We start from the raw sequence: 15,687 nt of genomic DNA, 5'->3' as shown, positions 1-15,687 counted from the left end.
CCCCTCCAAATAATACGAATGAATGAATATTAGCACAAATAAGCATGTAACACGTATATTTGATTAATTTACACATAATTATACGTTTGCTATTGTTTGAGATATATATATATACATACATACATACACACACACATATATATATAATATGAAATACAAATAGTATGCATATGTCCCCAAACGTTTAGAAAACTTAGTAAAATATGGGAATGATAAAACTCACCTTTGATTAAAGGCAAGTGAATACAAATATGAATAAACGAGTTAATGATTAAGCGAGTCGTCCACTATGCGTCAAACGAAACAAACCAACAGAACCTGAAACTTTGAGATATGATAATATAAGTAAAAACAAACTCTTTTCCGCTGGAATCAATCCAAACGAACGTTTAGAACTCAAGTTATGTTAGATTTAAGATTTAAGCGAGCTGGTACTGACCAGAATCCAAACAGCGAATCGGAAGTTGGGTTTGGTTAGTAACCTTAAAATTTCGTTACGAGAATAAAAGTCTTCTGGACCAAACGTTGAATCCGACCAGAAGTATGAGAAAACGTAAAGTCAAACTTGTTGACTGTTTTGCCCTTTAACGAGTTTTAAACGAATTGACCAGTCAACACCTTTCAACCACCGAAATTAATCGAAGTTTATTGACTAGGGAATATGTATGAACAATTTCTTAGTTTACAACTTACTCAAAAAGTGAAAGAATCAACCACAACAAAGAGTCAAAGGTCTATTATAAGCAAAGTCAAACGAACAAACTTGCATCTTCAACAAATAAGCAAAAACCAAAGAGTTTACGATGAACAGAGGCAAGTGACGGCTGGGGAATGATTATTTAGGGTTTAGGGAAGTTTGTGGCAGAGATTAGATAATTTGTTTATATAGAAAACACTAAAACAAACTAAATATAGTTAATTCACTCGTTTAGGAAACCGAATATATATTTAATGACTAAATCAATGAAATAAGCTGTGGATTTCGTGTTTACTCAAGGGGTTATGTATATGGACACGTATTTTAGTTATATTACTTTTCTTGGACCTTAATTTATTGCATTTATACCAAAAATAAGCGATTTGCATGCCAAAAACGAACTAGGAAAAGGATAATACTTAAACGACCTGATTAGGGACTCCACGGCGGCGCGTGCTGGCCAAGGTGTTCTCGGGCCGCGCGGCGCTCCAGTACAAAAAGGGACAATTTGACTTTTGACATGCTTAGTCCTTATACTTCCATAAATGTTTAAAAATTGATTATTTTAAAGTTAAGAAAAAGAATTAAGAACTTTAAAACATAAAGGGTATTAAATGAAAAATCTAAATCTTAAATACTTATAATTACTTGATTTTTGTAAATAATAAAGATCTAACAATGTTCCCGAGTCGGTTTAAACGTAAACGAATACGAGTTCGAAAAATCCGAGATGTTACACTAAATTACAAGTATTAATCACTAGGGGGTGGGGGGGAGGGGGTTTAAAAATATAGGGGTGTCGGAGTTAGTCAGAGAATGTAAGAACTCCCTTCCATTGTTAATAGAGGGACTGCAAAAGTATCTTCATTCCCTTTCTAATGGAGAGGAGTCTGGAAAAGTTATCTCCCCTCCATTTTGTAACGGCAGGGAGTCTACAAAATGTTTTTATATATTTGTAGAAAAGTTTTGGGGATTGACACTACTTTGTCATTTGAAGTTCTACAAAACTATTTTGTAACATTGTTTTTAAATTGCAGCCATCAAAATCTTGAACCACCTACTTTGAAGACAAATATATCTCATGTACGAGCCTCATTTTAAACCTCGTTTCATGCGTTGCAAAGTACTCTTGTAAAAGAAATTAGTCAAGAAAAAAGTAAGTTAAGAAAATCACGTATGGCGATTAAAGAAATACACACGAAGTTTACAAAAAACTGATTTGTAATATTATTTTTAAATTTTTATCTTTTAAAATCTTAAACCACAAACTTTGAAAGATTAATTTTAAGTTGACATTAAAAATCCTTTTGCAAACTCCCTGCCGTTACAAATTATCTCTCATTCGTTAGAATGGGAGGGGAGATACTTTTGTAGTCCCCGCCGTTAAAAATGGAGGAGAGATGCATCGTACATGTAAAAGTTCTTAAATTCTCTGACTAATTTTATATTTTTAAAACTCCCCGCCATTACAAATGAAGGTAACCCCCCTTTTAAAAAAAATATTTTTCCAAGCCCCCAAGTAATTAACCCTTGTAACTTAGCCCTCTCTTTCCAAAAAAAAAAAAATTGTATAAAACATCGAATCTTGCAAAACTCCAAGGGACGGTAATCAAATTTGTACATTAACATGCAATACAATTTAATCTTTGATTATACCAATATCAGGCAACAAATACGTCAAAATTATATGAGCTCCACATATGTATAAAACTTGTGAGGGGAAACAAAGAGGAAATTAAGGAATTCAGGTAATTGTAGAGATAAATCATTTACTGATGTTTGAGCTTCGACGTCTAAGATGATTCATCATTGAAAGTATTTTACGATAAATCATTATCAAATAATAAAATCAACCACGTTGCATCAATCTGTTGATATTTTTTTATGTGGTGAGGCCGTGAGTGTTCAATTCCCTAGTGATAAAAGAAAATGTGTAATTTAAGTTGTTAAAAAGAGAAAAATCACACATAAGGTAAACCAACACGATGAGATCTTGAAGGAATTAATATTTGATATAATTATTAACTTCTAACACGGAGAATAAATTGAAAATGTCATTGTTTGATGCTGATGTCATTTGACAAGTTGGCGAATCAAACGTCGATGGTCTACAACAACCACCTAGACCTACTGTTTCAAAGACAACGATATAACAGCAAGTTGACTTTCTTTTATTACGTTAGCCCGCGTCTAACAATTATCCTCTTGATATAAGCATTTAGATATTATTATTAACTTCGTATTTTAATTGGTGCTTGCTTTCATGGTTGCCACTTAGTTGCATTAAAGAATGTCTCAAACATCATTTTCTTACCCCCTTCTTCTCTGGTCCTTTGAGTTTGAAAACTTCTCATTGAATGTCAACTTGGAAGCATGTGCCTATTGGCAACTTTAATATTTATCCCATGCAATTGAAACATATATATAATGCACACACATACATGGTTGCAATTCAAATCGTGGTTTCTTTTTAGCTTGTCATCAGCATCGAAATGTCTAACTCTAAGGTAATACTAGGAGATTCGCTCAAATCAGGTTTGTCGGAAAATTGTGGCTATAAACTATTTCCCATAATTTTGCTACAACAACTAACGTCGCAAATTGAGCTGTGTTTCTAGAAGCGTCATTAATAGTGTCATGGGCAAGTTTTTTATATTTTTATTTGTCTCATATTAGTTTTATAACTTATAACTTCGATATCTGGTATGAGAATATCATTCTTAGCTAGCAGAAACAATACATTCTATTTACAAAATATGGATATTATGTCGTGAATCCCCACATCTTCGGTCGTTCATTTAGATTATACTGATCATCAAATGCAATTAACGCATGCTGGCGTTATTGCTTCTAGATGAGACCAAAACTCCACAGTTTAAACATGTTAATTAAGTAACACCAACTTCGAAAATGGATGACCTCATATATAAGTTAATATTACAGTTGAGATGTCACATTGCAAGCACCATATGTGCTTTCATATTATAAATACTCAAGTTATAGTAAAAATGCCAGCATACAAAAGAAATACATGTTTAAAATATCATGGTAATTACTAATTAGCACATCTAATTCACACTAAAGTTTGTTGTTATTTCTTCTTCTTCTTCTTCTTTTATTTATTTATTTTTTTCTTACAAACAGCTAATAAAACCTTACTTTAATGTATCAGCAAATTGAGATATATGTGAATGTGCACTGCGAAAAGTGCAGGACCGAAGTTCTAAAGTCCGTGACAAATCTTTCAGGCATCGATAAAATATCACTTGATCTCGAAAAACAGACGTTGGTCGTTGTTGGAGATGTTGATCCGGTGAGTGTCGTAAAACGTGTTATGAAAATTGGAAAAATAGCTAAAATGGTTTACGTTGGATCACCCAAAAATCAAGATCCAGCCAGTAGTTCTACATCTGAAGGTATCAAGATAGAGTACCCTTCTCCCGTCTGGCCAGATGTATATTGTCCGAATGTATGTCCTGTCTGTCCGAATGTAAGTCCTGCAGTTGTTGTCGAATATTCACACCCATGTGAAACTGGAGGGTGCGTGATTCTTTGAAACGATACTGAAGCTGTATGTGTGTTGGATCATGTCTTTACTTTTTAACCTGTTTGAAGTATTGAGTTTGTAGTATTATATATACTTGAAAAATGTGTTATAATATTTGAAGATTTTAAAACCCTATATTAATAAGTAAATAATAACTTATTTGAGTGTTTATATGAACTTGAAATAACAATTTGTTAGAAGTTCGATAAATGAAACTTCAGTATTTTCAAGTTAAAAAGGGAAACGTAGGAAAAATTTTAGTGAAAATGAGTTTCCATTAATTCTGAATATTCAAAATATTAGGGGTGCAAACGAGCCGAGCCGAGCCAAGCCCGAGTTCGACTAGGCTCGAGCTCGGCTCGTTTAACTTGTACAGGGCTCGAGCTCGAGCTCGGCTCGTTTCGAGCTCTATTTTCAAAGCTCGAGCTCGGCTCGTGAATAGATTTTCAAGCTCGAGCTCGGCTCGTTTACTATATATCATTTATTTTTTATATAATTTATATATAAATTTTTATTATAAATTTATGTATAAAATAATATATATTATTTAGTTATTTCTAATTATTTTTTCATAACCTTATGTATATTAATTAATAATTATTAAATATATATTTTAAAAAATTACATAAATGGCAAGCTCGTTTAGACTCGCGAGCCGACCTCCGACATGTCAAGATCAAAATTCGAAAGGTAGATCATTTCCGTAACGTTTTCGCAGAAAGGTTTGGTCTTTAATCTATATTAATAGCAAACCAAACGAATCGCTGCCTTTAAGGGGGGGTACTGCTTATGGCTTTGTATAGGTAAAAGGCAGTATTCCAGTCATGAGGGCTAAGCTTGTCATAATGTATCGAATTGGGTATTTCAGGGGATGGTGAGTAATCTAAGGGATTTGGCATTTGAACAAGAACCTTTGAGCATTTCCCTATCAATAGAAGTTCATATTTGAGTATTTGCTGACTGAATGCCTTATTAAGGTGACAGGATTCGAACCTATGGCCCTCTGTACCCAAAACAGATGCGTTGACCAGACTGCGCTACATCTCGTCTCACCACCCTGGAGCATATAGATCCACCCGATCGATGAACACTCAAACCGAACTCACCCTTCCTTTTGGGCACAGGGACGCAAGAACCTAAGAAACCTTTTTTATTTTCTTTCTATTCATTTTCTTTCTTTTTCTTTTTTGATATATTTTCTAGAATTTCATTTTAAATATATAAATATTTTGAAAACGCCTCCAGCAAGATAGGGCGACGCGGACGCAAGCAGAGTGGGACCTTCTCCGATAGTCTCTTTCATCATAATATTGAAAGCTTCCCCGCCCGATGCTTTGTTAATGTTAGAGTTGATACCAATTGTAGGTTCCCTGGACGGATCACACGAGATATCCCGATATACACAGGTGCGGAATCCCTATGTAGATCGTTACGGACGTAGAACACAATCACACGAACACACGAATACGATACGAACAAACTCACGTTATATTAATAACTCAAACCGTGATACTTACAGACTCTCGACCTCACGTCACTTGACTCACTGAATTACACGTAACTTGACCAACCTCAACTCTTACGTAAACAGTAACCGTAACCTATATAAATACACGACAACTTCGCCTCAGCCGAAGTTGTCCATAACTTCGCTTGTTCAACAAGTTCGCCTAGGCGAACTTGTCAACAACTTCGCTTGGTTAACAAGTTCGCCTAAGCGAACTTGTCAACAATTTCGCTTTAAACAAACAAATACATAAACAATATTACAGACTCGATTACAGACATTAGACATATGAACTACTGACATTTATGCACCAATAGACTCCCCCTTGGCAGTAGCTTCATATCTTTGATCTTTCAGCTCTTGTCTCGTAATCCTGTATCTTCACGCGTGCACTCCTTCTCTAACACACACCGTGACTACTCGCTGATATTTCCTTGCTTCATCCTTCCAAGCAGGAATATAGAATATCTTCTTTTCATTCAACACTTGCAGATCAGCTTTCGATAAGTTAACAAGATGCATCGGATCATACACCCTCAGCACTTCTTGTTTGTCTTCGTCTTCCATCACGGCTTCAGCAGTCTGGCAATCAACGTACCACCATTTTAGATTCTTCAACACATCTTGAGGCATAGTCTTCATAGGAACCTCCTTGATGCATCGGATCGGTTTGTACTTCATCACCATCCATGGCTTGCCATCTACTCTCATTCCCCTTTCTGTATCCTCCATGAGCTTTCCCTTCTGTGGCTTTAATAATTCAAACTTCTTCTCTTTTATGCTTTCTTTCCACACTATCTTCCCAATCACTCTTGCCATGTTGTCGTCACTTCTATTTATCAGGCCCAACCTGGCCAAATCCTTCACCTCACATTCCGGCAACGTATTGAGAGATCTCAGGGTTCTTTTGAAGTATTGAATACCATCATAACGCTTCACCACAAACAACTTCATCTGTTCATCATATATCCAACAGATAATTCCCTTCTTCGACTCAGCATAGCCTTTGATGTTATAACTCTTCTTGAACATGGCTGGAACAGCAGGCTTCTTGGTCTTAATAAACCAATGAGCACAGCCTTCCTTCCACCTAGGCTGCTCCTCCCACTCAGTCTCATCCATCTCAGTACCCATGTCGACTTTCTCAACATCAGGGATCTCGTGTTCAACGTCTTCTACTACTATCTCTCCTTCCTCAATCTCACTCTCAATCTCAATCTGCTCACCGATCTTCTCAATCACATCACTCGGCAGCACATCTTCATCAAACAACACATCATCGCTGAACATATCATCGTCAAGTTCCTTCAACGCATCAATCACGTCATCCTCAACCAACACCACATCATCACCACCAGAACCACCAGCCGCGTCGGCAGACTCCCCCTCAGCTGTGGAAGTACCAAGAGCTTGAGAAGTTCTTGGCAGCTCACCACCTGCATCTTTCGATGCATTGGGATAATCGTCTCGGTCATTTCTTCTTTTCGTCCTGAGCTCGTCGCCCTTACAGCTCATCTCCCCTTGAGATGCCAAGAACTCCTTCAAGGCATCTATGATTTTCCCATGCTCAACCAGGAGGGATGACTGTAGTTGATTTGCTTCCACTATGCGTTGAATAGTCTTCGATTGCTCTGCCACGATCCGCTCTAGTGAAGCTATTCTCTCTGAGTCTGACATAGGCGTAGGCGAGACATCAGAAGCAGGCGTAACCGCAGGTGGTACCATACCTGATAACCCTGCAGCAGTGATGACCGTTGACTCTACAAATCGTGCAGCTACCACCGACTGAGTAAGCGTTGGAGGTGGTAGAGACACAATCTCCGGAGTCGACGTCTGGATAGCAGTGATGGATGGAATGCCAGCAGATGATGTAGCCACCACGGGAACATCCGCAGCGCTTGTACTTGTAACCTGTACAGAAGAAGGAACGATAGACATACCAGACAGTGCGGCCGGAGCAAAACGTACCATCCTTGAAGTCTCTCCAGCTCCCATGCCAGCACCTGTCCTTTCCCGTCTTGATCTTCTTATCAGCTTATGTATATCTTCTTCCTCTTCTGACTCTTCATCATCCTCCGTTCTTTTTCTCTTCCCAAAAGTTCTCTCTCGAGACACCATCAACCGTCTCCCCTCATTCATGATCTCATCCAAATCTGAGTCAGCCATCGATGTAGCTGCTCTAGTAGCACTCACACCCGAACCTTGTGCAGCAGAGACCTGCACCTCTTCCACTTGATCCATATCAAAATAGCCTTGACCTCCAAAAATAGCATCAAGATCTATATCCTCTGCAGCCGACACAACAGGCACAGCAGGAGCAGGAACAACTTGAGTTGCTCTTGCCTGTCGCGGTTGAGGATCTCTGAACTCGTCCCCACCAGCAGGAACATACTCTGGGTTAATTAAAAACCCAAACAGTGGAGTATGCCTGGGACGACGTTCAGGGTTGCTCCTCGCACTTGAAGTGCGGCATTGAGCAAAGATACGTTTGCTCACAGATTCCACGTATCTTATCGGGCGTCTCTGAGGTAGATTCGGAGCCACATGGTTCAATATCATCTGGATAAAACGTGGGTACATAATGAACCGCTCCCGAGACATCTCCCTTCTTTGTCTGTCTATCTCGTAAAAGACCATCTGACTGAAACTGTAGCGTTTATTGTAAGTCAGTGCAGTCATTACAGACTGCATGGTCGCACCCATACCGTCAGTGCCCGCCTTCCTCCCAGACATGCAAACTATCATAACGTGCATGAGGAAGCGCCACTGATCTAGAAGGAAACCCTTCCTCCTCTGGGTATCACCTAATGGACCAGAGTAGCCCATTCGGAGAAACGCTCCATCACGGAACGGAGCCACAAACTCTGTAGGGTCATCCCTAGTCTCTTCACCGAATCGTAAAGCCACCCGTATCTGTTCAGAATTGAACTGAACTTGCTGATTGTTCACAGTCGCTCGCATGACCGGGGGCTCAACACGACAATCATATTCTACCGTCTGCCAAAAGTCTTCGATATTTGGTAGAGATATCGGCAGAGTGTTTGTGATGGCATGAAAAATCCTCGAGCGTAGGAGGAAAGTTATGATCTCGCGATAATCGTCCACACCGCTCGCCTCCGGGTCAAGGGTGATGTACATATTGTGACCCGGGAAAAATTGACGTTGGTTATCACCATCGTCTCCTCCTGCACCTCCAGCACCAGCTACCGCAGCCATATCTGCAACAAACTAACCAAGTTAGATAAACGTTAATGAATAACACAATTTCGCTGGTTACCATGAGCGAAGTTGTGATAAACTCTGTATAGGCGAAGTTAAAGTTGAGGCGAAGTTGGGAACAACTTCGCTTCAGCTTTAAGTTCGTCTAATTAATATTAAGTAAAAATGATCTAGGCGAAGTTAATGTTAACTTCGCCTCATCACAACATCGCCTCGGGCGAATTTAAGTTTCAGGCGAAGTTACGGATAACTTCGCCTCAGGCGAACTTAAGCTTCAGGCGAAGTTACGGATAACTTCGCCTCAGGCGAACTTAAGCTTCAGGCGAAGTTACGGATAACTTCGCCTAAACCCTAACTTCGCTTGAATATGAAACAGCGACAGTAAGGTTAATGCAAACATCGAAAATCCGATGTTTCGGCTAGTTTAGACGATTAAGGACCCTTAAACCAAGCTTTTTAAGGACATGTTGACGATCAGTATGGTTATTAACACGTAACAACGAGTTTTGAAAAAACCGATTGTTAAAGGTCGATCGACCGAGGACACGAAACAGGTCGAAACGACCTCAGATTAACATCTATGAACATCGAATATCAGATATAGGAACCCAAACAACCTTTAAATCGGTTTGAAATCGAAGAACAAGTGAACAAGTATGGATACGTAATGACAAGTTCGCTGTGAAAATTCGATGGGTATAAGTTCGCTGAATAATGAGCTGTTTGACTCTAAGAATTCCTATATAGGGGAGAAGTTATACAGGCGAAGTTACAGAATTAAACCTTATAATTTGAACATTTTTCAATTAACTCTTTAAAACTTCCCTTTAAGAAATAAATGACATGATCAATTCTAAGTAACCAGTTAAAAAATCATAAAACTATCTAAGTACAAAAACTTAAAAAATTTAAAGTATAAGGGATCAAATTTCAGTCTCGATAGGGACTGCTACGTTTTAGAAAAGATCCGAACAGGAATCATACTAATTACGTGACTGTCACATAGATCCGTGTTTAGCTGTATTATGACATATAGAGACAGGTTGTAAGCAGGTATAACTTAAAGTGGTTTTCATCGTTTCTGTGATACGAGTTAGGTTCGATTAAGCCTCAAAATTTAAGTGGGCAACAACTCAGAAATATTGATGCCTCCTATCTATCCTCAAAGCGTATTTGACTTTCCCCAAGTCACCCCGAATTGACCTTGACCCATAGTGTCTGATTAAGTTGTAAGTATTCTTGATCTGCTTCCCGTTCTTCTCTCTTACTCAATGATTGTGAAGTCTTGATTTTGTCATCACTAATATGTTTCAATAACTCCAAATAAAAATTTATTTATTTATTTATTTTTTTTTTATTTTTTTTTAACATAGACTTCAAAGTAGAAATTTAGCTGAAAGTCCCGAATCTGGATCACTGCAGTATCTTGAGACGCTATCTTCACGGGAATCAGAACACACATGGGCTCGTGTATGACTGTGTAATCGCTTTTCTGCCTATCATTCGGAAAGATATATATGAAGACATGCAAAACTCTTAAAGAGTTTCCACGTAAAATCAAGTAGATTTAGTTTGTATCACGTTTACTTTTACGCACCATAAAAAGTTACCATGATATACAATGACTGTCCTAAAGCCTTTTAAGCCTAATAACTTCACTAGTTAAGCACACAAAGTTAGTATATCTATTATTTTCCAAGGTTGGATCAATTTTCTGTTAAACATAGCTAACGAACTTCTTACGAAGTAACAAACTTGAAAAATAATTTCATTTCCCTCTTTCTTTCAAAATTTTAACATTAATCGCCCCGACAAAACAAAGTCTTCAGGTAAACGGCTATCCCGAAGATCCAATGGATCAGCTGGACCGACCACATACTAGTATGAGTCCTTCTAACTAAGTATGATCGACTAATTTTAAGCGAAAGAATGAAAAACCCATCATAAACCGCCCCGGTCACTATCAGTAATCTGGTTAATGGCTACCCTCAAAATCTACAAGTAGAAAATGAGGACCAAAACATATCCGAAGACAAGTCCTTCTAACTGATGTAACCGACATATTTTTAAGCGATTAGTGACGGTTTTTTTTTTTTTTTTTTTCGAAATCACAAGAAAAGCATGGTTACTCGGGATTGATCATCCCATTCAGTTCAATAAGGTTTTGAAATCTGGATTTGTCAAACGCTTTAGTGTATAAATCAGCGAAATTATCAAGCGTATCCACCTTTTCAAGCACTATCAGTTTCTTCTCAGCACAATCCCGTATGAAATGATGACGTATGTCAATGTGTTTGGTTTTACTATGTTTCACGGGATTGTTAGTTACTGAGATAGCAGCTGTGTTATCAATGCAAATAGGAGTAAGTAAGAAATTCAGACCATAATCGCGCAACTGTTGTTGTATCCAAAGAACCTGAGAGTAGCAGTTGGATGCTGCCATGTATTCTGCCTCACAGGTTGAAATTGCGACTGAAGTCTGCTTCTTGCATTGCCACGACACCAATCTGCCACCAAGAAACTGACATCCTCCAGTTGTTGACTTCCGACTCTGATTGCACCCTCCATAATCAGAATCTGTGTAAGCGACCAACTCCAAGTCTCCTCCTCTTTGGTACCACAACCCCAGCTTCGGCTTGCCCTTGAGATACCGCAGTATCCTCTTTGCACCTTTCAAATGAGATTCTTTTGGATTTGCCTGAAAACGTGCACAAAGACAAACATCAAACATTATATCAGGCCTAGATGCAGTTAAGTACATTAAAGAACCTATTATTGCCCGATATTGAGTTGGGTCCACATCTGCATCACCGTCTACTTCAGCACCCAATTTGTGATTGACGCAGATTGGAGTTTCATATGGAGAACTGTCCTCCATCTTGAAGCGCTTGAGCACATCATGAACATACTTCGTCTGATGAATGAACATCCCGTCATTCTTCTGATCAACCTGCAATCCTAGAAAGAAAGTTAGTTCACCCATAGCACTCATTTCAAACCTTTTCTTCATGACAGCTTCAAACTCCTGACACATGGAGACTTTTGACGCAGCAAATATAATGTCATCCACGTAGACTTGTACCAGCAGGAAGTCGCTTCCATCTCTTTTGAAGAACAACGTGCTATCAATTTTCTCTCTTTCAAAACCATTCTCGAGCAAGTAATCCGATAAAGTTGAATACCAGGCACGAGGTGCCTGATGTAATCCATACAACGCCTTGCTCAACCTGTACACGTGATCTGGAAAGTCTGGGTCAGGAAAACCCGGAGGTTGCTCAACATACACAACCTCATCAACTTTTCCATTCAAAAACGCACTCTTAACATCTAGCTGAAACACCTTCATCTTTTCATAAGCAGCAAACGCTAAAAACAATCTTATGGCTTCCAACCTGGCGACAGGAGCGAACACTTCGTTATAATCAATCCCCTCTTGTTGATTAAAACCTTTAACGACTAGCCTCGCCTTGTTTCTTATAATAATCCCCTTATCATCTCTCTTGTACTTAAACACCCATTTTGTGCCTATCGCATGCACATTCTTTGGTTTTTCAACCAAAGTCCAAACTTCCATCTTCTCGAATTGAGCCAACTCTTCTTGCATGCCTTCGACCCACGAGCTGTCCTTTAAAGCCATTTGATAATTCTTCGGTTCAATCTGGCTTATAAAGCAGGTATACAGGCATTCATTGATTATTCCTGTCTCCTTAATGCTTGTATAAACACAGGTGTGTTCATTCAAGCTACTTCTCGTTTGTACACCTGAGGACACATCACCAATCACATTATCCAAAGGGTAATCTTTATGAATTCTCGTGGTCGGAACAGAACCGACATGCAAATTATCTTCCAAATTAGAAGAGATCTCGTCAATGGTTGTTTCTGGCTGAGAGTGAAATGGATTGATAAATTCTTCTTCAGTTGAGGCAGCAGGGGTACCGATAGTGTTTGATGAGGAAAGTTGACATTTATCAATCAGCTGTCTTTGCAATAGATTTTCTTCCTCATCGAGTATCATCTTCGTCGCAACTCTTTCTTCTTCTTCAGAAATTTCCAAATCCGGTATGTTAAACGACTTAAAAAGCTTAACATAGTCGAAAAGCTCAGCAGGTCCATTGCTTGGTTTTGGCGGTTGGTAACTTGTGATGTCGGTCTTACATACCACCTCCACCTTGCAAGTCGAAGTATTGAAGACACGTCTGTTGGGAGTACCAACAACATAACCGACTAATATTCCTTCATCGGCTACTTCGCCAAATTTAGAATTTGTCTTCAAGATCGAACAAGGGGACCCGAATGGTTCAAGACCACTCAAGTTGGGCTTCCTTCCATGCATAAGCTCGTAACACGTTTTACCAAGTCTCTTAACGGTTAACACTCTATTCAGAACATAGCAGGCTGTAGCAACTGCTTCAGCCCAGAACATCACAGGAAGCTTCGAATCTGCCAGCATAGTTCTGGCTCCTTCAATTAAAGTTTGGTTCTTCCTTTCAGCCACTCCATTCTGTTGCGGAGTATACGGAGCGCTGTATTGATGTTCAATTCCTTTCTGAAGACAGAAGATCTCCATTTCAAAATTCTTGAACTCCGTCCCATTGTCACTTCTGATGAACTTAACTGTTTTACTCATGACGTTCTCAACTTTGGTAATCAAATTCTTCACCATTTGAGCCGTCTCATCTTTCGATTTCAGAAAATATACCCACTAATATCGCGAGTAGTCATCAGTGATCACCAAGCAGTAAGAAGTACCTCCTAGACTTTTTACATTCACGGGACCGAAGAGATTCATGTGAAGCAGTTCTAGAGTACTGGCAATAGAGTTGACCTTCTTGGTGAGATGGGATTTCTTGTGTTGCTTTCCCTTCTTGCATGCAATACATTTGTCTACAAAGTTAAAACTTTTCAAGGGAACGCCCATCACAAGTCCATTCCTGACAATGTGGTTCATCTTCCGAAGATGAATGTGCCCCATCCTCCTGTGCCACAGTTCGGATTTCGATTCGCTTGCTTTCGTCATTAAACATGATTCTTCCGTGGCCATTTCAGTAGACCTCATATCCATCACATAAGTATTTGTATCACGTGGAGCTTTCATCACTATCCACTCGTCTGGTATCTGAAAACCAGGCTTCAACACGATCGCCTCATTCTTCGTGAAATGAACAGTGTACTCCTTATCACAAATCTGCGACACACTCAGCAGATTGTGCTTCAACTCTTCTACAAAGTTCACATTCTCAAGAGTCATTTTCCCATTTGACACCGTTCCTCTTCCAGTAATTCTTCCTCCACTTTCACCGGCAAAGCTAACTCTCGCTCCTTGAACAGGTTTTAAGTCATGCAACAAGTATTTGTTACCCGTCATGTGCCGGGAACAGCCGCTATCTACAATCCAAAGACTGTGGGCAGCCCTGTTCAACTGTTCCTGCACAATAAAGCAAAGGATTAGAATCTAGGGACCCAAGACCAATTGGTCTTGGATCTATACATCCCGTACTTCTGTTTTCCAAAGTTAGCATCTGGATAATTCCTGTCAGTCCTATTAGGAAATCTCCTTGGAAATTGAGTGTGAGGCCTTACAAACCTATGTATATTGAAAGTATTATATCTTGTGGTTTGGTTATTAGCATTTTTAAACTGAGGTTTGTTTCTGTGAAAACCTGAATTAGTTACATTTCGAAACTTTGAAGGGTTTTCATTTTTAGCAGTATTAAAATTACCATTAGCCTTACTCTCAGTTTTAATAGGCCTCACACCTCTGAATTTCGGCGTCAGAGGGCAATCTGCAACAAGATGTCCTAACTTATTACACCTAAAACAACACCTATGCTCCATTTTCTTTTCAAAGGTTGTTTTGGATGTCGAGGCTGTGTTACCGGCCGTTCGTCTCACATAAGGTGGAACGTACGGGTTGAGTGGAGTACTCTTTTTATAAGTTTTATCTTTTTCTCCACCAGTGGGTAACACTACCTTCTCTTTTGTCTTACCCGATTCGGACATCTTATCCGAATCTGATGAGATTGGACTTGTAACAGAAATTTTCACACTTGAAACAGGCGAACTCGTTTCGCCACTACTAACACTTGGTTCTTTACTCGTAACCTTGATTGGAACTGTCTGAGGAACTTCAAAATCAACAGATTTCTGAACACTAGGGTTAAAAGTGTAATTGTGGTTATAAAGTGGTGGAACCTCGTGATAACCAATTCCTCCTCTCTTTGTAGAGGTACCTTGATCACTAACAAGGTGATCAAGAATAGCTGAGGAATTTCTGAACTGTTCAAGTTTTCGGTTCAGTTCCACCACTTTCACCTGGTGGTCAGCAATCTGCTTTTCTCGTTCAGCAATCAGTTTAGTCTTTTCTTCTAAAACCTCATAACTTAGATCAATTACTTCAATTTTTTCAGCAAGTTTTGTTTTTAAGCTTTTAACATCTTTTTCACACGCTTTTATTTTAACTTTGTAACTGTTTTCTCTTGCTTTCACAAAGTGATGATCTTCTTTAAGAGTTTTAAATTCAGCATCTAAACGAACATACTGATCAGTTATGGTAGCAAGTTGCTCAGACAAATTCTCACATTTAGTACAAATAGATTTAGAACTTACCTCGGAGAGTTGATCCTTGTTATCTGCCATGAAAGCTTTTTCCTTACCAGTAGCTTTCTCTTCTCCGGTAATCTTCTCACATTCTTCATTCTCAACCTTAGCCATATT

At 38.9% G+C, this 15,687-nt stretch overlaps 1 protein-coding gene across 1 annotated transcript; it reads left to right on the top strand.

Annotated features, from left to right (window-relative positions):
- Positions 1–3,860: 3,860 nt before the first annotated feature.
- Positions 3,861–4,253, top strand: LOC143559911 (heavy metal-associated isoprenylated plant protein 2-like). Its single transcript, XM_077048340.1, has one exon. The coding sequence runs from the start codon at positions 3,861–3,863 to the stop codon at positions 4,251–4,253; it is 393 nt and encodes a 130-aa protein (XP_076904455.1).
- Positions 4,254–15,687: the final 11,434 nt, after the last annotated feature.

The sequence above is a fragment of the Bidens hawaiensis genome, unplaced genomic scaffold, assembly GCF_021521415.1.
Source record: "Bidens hawaiensis isolate Kalapana, Puna unplaced genomic scaffold, B.hawaiensis_p1.1 tig00020116_1, whole genome shotgun sequence".
In the NCBI taxonomy this organism is placed as follows: domain Eukaryota; kingdom Viridiplantae; phylum Streptophyta; class Magnoliopsida; order Asterales; family Asteraceae; genus Bidens; species Bidens hawaiensis.
This window is presented reverse-complemented; position numbering and strand designations above follow the sequence as displayed.